Genomic DNA, 9275 nt, shown 5'->3' with positions numbered 1-9275 from the left:
TCTTGTCTAAAGACGTCACACTTTTTCGTTGCTTAATTTATCCAATCAAGTAAAATGTACTGTTCCTATTCAAATTAAAGTGGGCTCATTATTATACATATTTGAGTTTGTGAATTTCGATTATCCCTTTCGAAACCTACCAACATGGCAACATGCAGCATGGCCTGGGTGGAATGGGCGACCACCCTTGTCTATCGTATTGCCCATTGACCCAATACTCTCTCTTCTTATGTTACCAACTAAAACGCTCCTGACCCAACAACCACACATTGGGAAGTTAATGGCTTATGTTCCCAATGGGAACATCTCCCTTGTCATTCATAGGGTGATGTTAATGGCTTCTTGGGACAGTGTTGGGAGCAGATATGAACTCAGGAAATTTGAATCCAAGGCCTGGTTTGTTTGCAATGCAATCTCAGTTACACATGCAAATGAAAAACTCGTGTGAAGAATTCAAATTCAGCTTAAAAGGGGAAATTACTCTCAATTTATTTTTCTACAAATCTTGAATTGCTTATTGCCAAGGAAAGCACCCAAGAGTAGGTTGTTAATGTTACTATGCATTTTGTACCAACACAAGCTACATTACACCCTGCCTCACCTCAAGTCCAGATCTGCTCCCAATACATGGCTGCAATGGCTGTAGAGACTAGATTCAAACTCTCGCAACCTCACCCAAGGGAATAGGTTGTTAATTTTGATATCATGAGTCCAGATTGGCTCCCCATACCAGCCCCGCAGTACATTGTAGCCACACATTGAGAACATCTCCCGTACGTACTTATATGTTGTCATTCATGGGAGATGTTTCCAATGTATGGCAGCAATATGCTGTGTGGAGTTGGTGTGCTGAACCAATTAGTTTTGTGATATCATCTATTCTTAAATCCTACTTTCTCCTGCAAGGTCATATTTTAGTTGATGTATTGTGAAAGGTCCCGTGTCCATCCAACATCAATGAAAACAAACAAGTACAAGAGATGTTCTCCATATGCAGCTGTAACATGCTATGAGGTGGGTTTGGAGGAAGATTCTATGAGTAAATCTGGAATCTTCCTAGTCTTAGGCAGATGACCTTGTTCTCTCTTTCAAGGGCTTCTTGCAACATTGCCCTTTTCCCTAGGATTGTTTTCATTCATGAGGAGATGCTTGTAAGGCTGTATTCCTTCCAAACTGAGCCTAATGCACGGCTACAACATGCTGTGAGGAGAAAATCGGGATTCGACCAAGAGACTCAATCAATTGAACGATATTGTTGATTGGGACAATAGGTGTTAACTGGACGAAAAAGACGATACACAGGGTGCGTAATGTCAAGTAGGGTTGGGCTAAATGATCAACTCTTTTGCACTCCCTTTATTTCGCTGTCACTGCCATTACACTATTGACTGTTCCCCACAGTTTGGATGTGGGCCTCACTCGTAAATGAAGAATCTGCCTAACAAATTCAAACTCGATCTCTCCTCTGATACGGGTGATTGTCATAGTCTTGTAGAAGCAATTTTTCCTCTGTAACTTACTTTTCAAATAAATTTCTCCCTCATTTGGTTTCGTTTTCTTCTATTTTATCGATTTCATGGACTGGGCTGGTAGTATGATCTGTCTCGGTACAGGTTTGAGTATAAATGCCAAACCCAAAAGTTCAACCAATGCAAAGGATACAAATTTCAATGGGTTTTGGAAGAAAAGAAACACTTGATTTGTTTTGAGAAGTATATACATTCCAAGGACCCTTTCTTTGATTTGAGTGAGTGAGGATATATGTTGGAATAAGATTTTCCTTATAAATGTTATGTCACGTGGAGGGATGACGTGGCAGCTCCAAAGAGTTGATTGGGTAGAGGAGCCTCTGGATTGGTCAAGTACTGTAACCTCAATATATATAGTCACCACTCACCACTCACCAGCACCAGGCCACCACCACATCGCATTGGTAATTATTACTCCAACAAATAATACTTGCCGTTGAAAGCTGTCGCTTCCATGTAAATTTTACCATGGTAAAAATAAAATTATAAAAAAAAAAAAGAAATCTTAATTTGTCGTCCTTATATTTATTTTTGCACTTGTGGTGATTTTCAAACGACAAGATTTTCTTCATGCAATTGAATGAGCACTGACGTGGAAACGGTTGGAACAATAATGTTTGTTTATTTGTTTGTTTTCGTCATGGAAACGTCCAAAGTCCAAAATTTTCAAATTAGAGTATTTTCACGTTGGTGGTGTAAATAGATTCCCCTGTCCTTGGCTTTTTGCAGAGGGAAGACATGAATCGAATCGAGTCAAATATCAGGGCCCCTCCCGCTACGTACGCCACATACATCATCAGGACTTAGGCGCCCCAACTAATTGGCCCAATTCAATTCATTTTCTTCAACCACTTTTTTTTGGTAAATTATAAAAAAACCCCTGTACTCTGGGGGTTACTGACGATTGACAAAGACCCCTGCACTTTTTTTTTTTTTTGTGACAATGGCCCATTTGAATTTTGGCCGTTAGACAAAGATCCATCGGCCGTTAAATCAGATGACAGAAAGTGTTAAATTACTAAAATACCCCATTAAGCTTTCTCTATTTTCTCTTTTGCCATTCTCTCTTAAAACCTAACTGACCCAAAAATACTTTTAATCATCCTCAGAAACGAAGAAAAAAAAATCCAATTTTCTTTGGTGAAAAATCTGACTTTCTCACCAGTGATCTCGCCAGAAAAGGAAAAAAATCTCCTGCAAACTGCAACTACAAACCAAAACAACAAAAAACTTCATTTTTTACATGAAAACTTGATTCCTAGGTCCCAAAAAGAAGCCCAACGCCACGTACTGTGCCAACATATTCCCTCCTCCACTTCCACATTGGCTAATTTGGTTTGGTGGCTATCAATCAAATTAGCCACCTTGACCATTGATCTTGAACCAACGCATCAAGCTAGCTAATCATATAAACGCCTATTTTGGGTTACTATCCTTTGTTGAGGATTTGTTCCATGGTAATTGGTGAGGTCCACTTGACATTAACAGGTTTAAGTGGTGAACTTCTAGAAAATTTTCTTCCACCTACTTTGGGTCTTTCAGCAGTACTTGACATAGCCTCTAGCGTCAGAATCTAAGGGTTGATGTTCATCTCATCACTTTGGCCCCCGGCCTCACTTAGGCGTAACTGTAGTCTACCTTCCTTTGGGGCTTTAATAAGTTGACATGCATAACCTCTAACGCCAGAACTTGGAAGCAAGCCAATGAGCCAGAGCAGTGGGGTGCTCTGCAACTTTGAATCGTTTAAGGAGAATTTGAAAACACAGGCATTTCATTAACAAAACATCACCTAAAAGGCTAAAACCAAATCAAAGTCTCTACAAAAACTGGAAATTGATTAAGAACCAACAAGAGGATTATAGCTTTAGAAAGGTTTCGCCACTAGTTCATCCTCTTATCAAGTTCATTGATATAATCTTCCCGATTTCCAGCATCCCCACCTTCATCATAATGGTTTCTCTTCTTCTTCAAGCTCTAGACGGAGCACTTAACTTGAAAGGCCAAAGAAAATTGTTTGCCTCCTTGAAGTGGGACCCTACTGTAATGATCTCATGGATCCGATCTTCCATGTAGATGATCCCATACTTTCCTAGGGCCTGTTCAATTATACAATTATCGGTCAAAGCAATATACTGTTTATTCAACCCTATGCAACACATTCATAGTTGCTTTGTCTACTTTCAAAAACACATTGCATTGATACCACGGACATAGAAATCATCTTTCAGCTTGGCCTTGCGCTTCAATCTGATTAGCTCTTTCTCCTGGTATTCTTTAACATATTGTTCAGTCCTCTTGAAGATGAGTTTTCAGTTTTCATTTACTCAATTATACTCCACCAAGGAACAAGCTTATATCCATCGTTCACCAGTCATTGATTACCTATTGTCTTGATCACCAGTTCATCATCCCATTACGAAATTGCACACTCGTCTATGAGACCACCATGATCTCAAGCTGCTTATATTGCACTGATTGGATGAGTGGATTGCAGAAATTCTGAGACACTCTCCGTCTAGAGCTGCGATTCTGTAAACAGAGAAAGACCGACGCCAAACAAAGAAGGAAAGGCCGACGCTGTCCGTCTGTTCGCCTGTCAGCAATCTCTCATGATCAAGGCCTCACCGTTGTTTTCTCCTCACAGAGACACAAAATCAGTGAGTCAGCACAGGTATGTATCTTCATTCTCTCTCCGCCATTGCTTATAGTTTCATACGATACCAATAGTGTCATTTTCTCCTTCGGTTTCTTATGAGAAAAAAAGGGACCCCACCCCCATTTTGATCATTCCTCCCATTCTTATTTTATTTCAAGAAAAACAGTGGGTTTCTATTGGGAAATAAGTTGGTTGCTTTTAATTTCTTTGTTAGTTCAATAATAAGGATATTATTTTCTTTCTTTTTTCAAAATACTTATTATAATTGGATCCATCTCCATCGGGTTGGACTTGATTATCCCAAGACCGATCGATTCGGTTCTGGGTCCCAAATTACAGACCAGGGTCTGAGTTGGTTCTGGGCCCATAGATATTTTTATCGGTTCGAAACTGGTTTTATCAGGTTCCAACCCAGACTGACCCGTTGACAGCCCTAGGCGTAGTGGTTGCCGGCGGTCATATGCACCCGTCTAGAGGTTGCCATTGGCAACTAATTGGGTTAGAAACTCTCAATCTAAACCGGCAAGAATTGACCCTAATGCGCCCCCCCCCCCCCCCCCCAAAGAAAAAAAAAATGAAAACGACAAGGTAGATATTTAAATACCCACCGGTCCCTTGGCCCCCTTTGGACTAGTATAAGTATTAGCAGCCAGCAATTAGCTTGTTTGAGATAAATGCTGGAACCTCTTTTTCTAACTTTCCTAGACAATAATTCCGTGTTGTAGTTGGTTAATTAATTAAGGTTGTGTTGGATATTTTCATACTTTGAGCTTTTAAAGCCTAAAAGCATAAATAAAGCCCTAATTTAGGCTTTGTGCACAGTTTTGCTTTAGATTATTATTATGTCTTTAAAAAGCAATTCCTACCAAAAAAACGCTTACAAACATATTGCAATTCATTTTAATTTGTTTCTCCCAGCACTCCAAAACTTAAAAGTAAAACTTATCCAAACATAGTTTTAAGTTATGCAATTCCCATGGAATGTGAACTTTTGGAGTCTCACAAAATATATTCGAGATCGGCTTCAGTCAATGTAAGGCTCGTTGGCCGATTGAACAGCTTTTACAGCCTTACACTAGGAATATCTCTATATTTATATATTTCATAGAGAGATGTTATCAATGCAAGGCAACAAAGCCGTTGGAACGGGCCTTACACTTAGTGAAGCCGAGTTCTATATATTTACCTAGCTAGTTAGTTTGTGTTGTTCCACCGATCTTGTCATCTGTCATCATCTAACTCTCGTGTATTTCATTTTCACACTCCTTCCAAAGGCCGTTGGGCTATTTTGCCAGTATATATATACGATGAGTTAATTTGTAAGTCATTATCATTTTCACACTCCTTCCAAAGCCTTCATTGATATATATAAAGAAATTCATGCCAAACAAACACGTGGAGCCACAAATAGATATCGACCTACGCCTATATATAGGTTGGGCCACATTTGAACACATAAATCCAGAGAGCTTATATTCTAATTAATTACGCATTTATTGATATATATACATATATATGGCATAGGCTTTCATGAGAGATGATGAATTGAATGGCATATGTCCAGTCCAGTTGTTTGATGCATTCATGATCATTCAGATGCCGGCCAAGCATTCTGGTGGGGTGACCGGGTAACGAGACTTATCAACGCAGTAGTCGTAGATCATGTGGTTCATGCGAACCCACCTGTATTTTCTAGCCTGCAATTCGTCCAATTTCTGATAACCAGCGCCCTCCCACCAGTTGTTGGGATTTGAGGCGCAGCTCGCAGCTCCGGGCGCCGCGCATCCTTCTATGTCGAAGTCTTTGTAGTAGGCATAGAAGGGAGCTTTGGTCCAGTCGATCTTCTCCAGTCCGCCCCTCGTTGCCCAGTCGTCGGCTTCCCACAATGTAGAGAAGACTCCCATGGGTTGGAATTTGGGAAAGGGGAGGCCCTTGGCCTCGTTGTTCTTGTATACTCGAATGGGCACGTCATCCACATAGAAGCTGTACACCCACCCACCCATCATTCAATATTAATTTTTATAACAGTAGCCATTAATTAAAAGGGCATCTTAATTTCATGGATCGATCCAGTCATTCATTTGCGAAAAGAAAAAACAAACAAGCAATAAATAATTAATACAACTTTTCATATATATAAATATGATACAGTTTTGAACTTACACAACATGGTAGTGGTTCCATAGAATAGAGTAAGTGTGGTATTCTGCAGCAGGGTCGAACCAGAGGTTGATCCTCTGTTCCCGGTCACCCTTCCCATGGACATAGACATTGGTCTGGACAGTGTAAGGCTGCCCAGTTCTATTGCCTAAGAACTCGAAGTCCAATTCGTCGCGCACAGTATCGGTGTCTGAATTCATCTAGTCGAACAGAAAAGAAGTCAACAAAATTCATAAGCGTACGCATATATGGAGAGGAAGAAATGAAAGTGAAGTAATAACCCAGAAAGAGACGCACATAGAAGGCAGTGACAGTTCCGGCGGAGTCGCCAGGTATGAGTTTGATCTTCATGCTGACACGCCCAAACAAATATTGATTTTTGGAGGCAAACCCACATCCTGTAATGCATGAAAAACCCAATACAATACACAAATTAAAGCGGGAATTGAGTTCATGAATCGAACGACGATACCCGGCCCCCAGCAGCAGGTTGACCTCATCATCACTATACTAGCTAATAAAGAAAAGATATATACCTGAATTTTGGTCAAGGATGAGTTGAATGGACCGCCCTCCTTCGATTTGCCTGATATGGCTATCAGCCCACGTAATACGAAAATCCTGGAGGAAGGTAGCGGGGCGAGCCCAGACCGAGACAGCCAAACTAAAGATGTGCACTAACATTAGTTTTAACAAGCTGCGTGTGGCTGTGGCCATGTTGGTAATGATGTAGTATAGATGGAACCAACCAACCCCTACCACGCCAAACCAAAATATTTAAACAAAATGTATGGGTGGGGGTGGATCGATGGATCAAGAGAGAGACGAAAAGGTCTTGGGTAGCTGAAGCCTAAGCCTAAGCCTTGGTGTGTGTTTGTATGATTTGAGTAGAGTGGTGGGCGTGGGGGCTTTTTATACAGTGGAGAGTGGAGGAGGAGAAGCGATGGAGACTGCTGCATTAAGTTGAAAGCGCCATATCAACTTTGCTCTTCGTCCAGCTAATGGCAAGCCGTCCCTGGCCCTACCACCATCGCCTCCCTACCCAACTGTCTACAACCCTTCTCTCTCGTCTGTTTCTTCTCATTGATAAGTACAGTACAGATGATTTTAACGAACTTACTGTTTCTATAATGGATGGAATATAAAGTTAAAACAAGCTTGTTGCAAATTCAAGTGATTGGATACAATTGAAGACATCTACCGGAAAATGGGTTTGACCCATTTTAATTTACAATCTGGATATTTGAGTGGGGTGCATTTTGTTTTTGGTGGGTACCCTACTCTTTTGTTAAAATGGTATATATGGCCAGTTCCTTGATCTACACAGTGAACATCACTTGGCTAAAAGAATCATTACTGTCATACTCGAACCGTCACCGGCCGGGTAACAATTCTGGTTCGTTTTAACCCCAAACTACCATTGACTTGGTCAGAGATCCCATTGACCCAGATGGTCGAACTCTCACCCGCTTGACCCTGACAATGGATCGTGTGTGAGGCTTTTATTTGAAAATTATTTTCTACAAGAATAATTATACATAATTATATTTTCTGCATATATAGTTATATTTTAATTTTATAAGTTGATTCATTTGACCTTAACGGTAGAACCGCTGGCTTGCGAGAGAGAGGGGAAAAAAATGGATCAACGTCCAGGTTATCTTTTAAAGCACTGCTTAAAATCATCCATCTTCATCATTTGTGGCTAAAATAATAGTATTTGTGCTAGGAACAAAAATGCTCAAGTAGAACATAGAAGTATAGACAAGTAGTAAATGTTATGATGGTTGAGAGAATATCCATCTCATTTGATTGGCTATGGGGATTTTTTTTTTCCAATATGGGACCTATCAAGTCCTAACCCCACGAAAAAGCTCCCTATACTCCTGTTTGGCATGTTATCATAATTTTGGTTCTCTTCATTGGATTTGTATGTTAATCACTTTTGATTGATTGCATTTCAACTCAATAAAAATTCCAACAAGTTTAAAACATATGCTGTCACTCAAAAGTGGCTTATCAATCTCTCTCTCTTTCCCTCATCCAACAATGAAGATGAGGAGAACATGATTGATGCACAACTTCTGCGTTTTTCAATCTATGGGATGACTCAATTACAGGAGGAGAGAGAGTAAAAATCTATTCAAGAACCTCACCTCATGGTTTAAACTTTTAGATTGAATAATTTTTTGAGATAATGATATTAAAGCCTGAGCCTGTTGGACTACGTAGTTTAAATTTTAGCACAAGGTAAGGATAGGTTTGTGCTTATCCACACTTCAAACCTAAGATTTTAGGTTGAATGACTTACCTAACAGCTTTAGCTTTTAGGTTGGGATGGTTTTTTGAGAGAGAGATGTGCAGAGATGAGGAGAAAGAGAGGGTTAATCTTTTTATTATGGATAGAGGTAAAAATGGTGATCTTTAGAGAGAAGAGATCCTTTATCGAGATTTGGGAGGATCCGCACCATTTCAGATTAGAGAGAGAGAGAGAGAGAGAGAGAGAGACAGACAGACAGAGGGTTTAATCTGATCAAGCAATGGCCCGTGTAAAAGTAACGTAGAGCTTCTTTGTCGTGAAATAAAATGGTGTGGACTTATCGAGACTTCCCAAAAAAAATTGTTTTGTTATTATTATTATTATTATTATTATTATTATTATTATTATTATTATTATTATTTAGATAAATTGTTGAAATCTTCTATGAAGTTTGGTAATTGCAATTACTTCCTCTGGGCTTTTTGACACACTTATTGCAACTAGACCCCTTTTCTTAAAATCCCCTAATAAGAGGCATGAAAATGTCTAAAGTATCCATGCAATTACTATTGAGGCTGGTTTCTACATAAAAATAATATCAATAAAAAAAAGAGAATTTAAAGTTGTAGCTTTATCTTTTTAGACTATGTTTGGTTTGAAGGAAAATACA

General features: G+C 39.6%; 1 protein-coding gene across 1 annotated transcript; it reads right to left on the bottom strand.

Moving 5' to 3' along the window:
* Positions 1-5518: 5518 nt before the first annotated feature.
* On the bottom strand, positions 5519-7427 carry XTH6 (xyloglucan endotransglucosylase/hydrolase 6). Its single transcript, XM_088943599.1, has 4 exons — positions 6882-7427; positions 6643-6743; positions 6349-6545; positions 5519-6168 (listed from the first exon to the last, which is right to left on the bottom strand). The coding sequence occupies exons 1-4, from the start codon at positions 7060-7062 to the stop codon at positions 5778-5780; spliced, it is 870 nt and encodes a 289-aa protein (XP_088799725.1). The 5' UTR covers positions 7063-7427; the 3' UTR covers positions 5519-5777.
* Positions 7428-9275: the final 1848 nt, after the last annotated feature.

Source organism: Nelumbo lutea, chromosome 5, assembly GCF_056320005.1.
Source record: "Nelumbo lutea isolate HS-2025 chromosome 5, American lotus-T2T, whole genome shotgun sequence".
Taxonomy (NCBI): Eukaryota; Viridiplantae; Streptophyta; class Magnoliopsida; order Proteales; family Nelumbonaceae; genus Nelumbo; species Nelumbo lutea.
The sequence above is the reverse complement of the archived record's forward strand: the minus strand, read 5'-3'. Positions and strand labels throughout refer to the sequence as shown.

Excerpts from the sequence above, each read along its gene's own strand:
- XTH6 (XM_088943599.1), bottom strand. The coding sequence starts at position 7,062 with ATGGCCACAGCCACACGCAGCTTGTTAAAACTAATGTTAGTGCACATC. Across the intron at positions 6,546-6,642 it reads GAACTGTCACTGCCTTCTAT|ATGAATTCAGACACCGATAC; the intron begins GTGCGTCTCTTT and ends CTGTTCGACTAG. Across the intron at positions 6,169-6,348 it reads TGGAACCACTACCATGTTGT|CTTCTATGTGGATGACGTGC; the intron begins GTAAGTTCAAAA and ends GTGGGTGTACAG.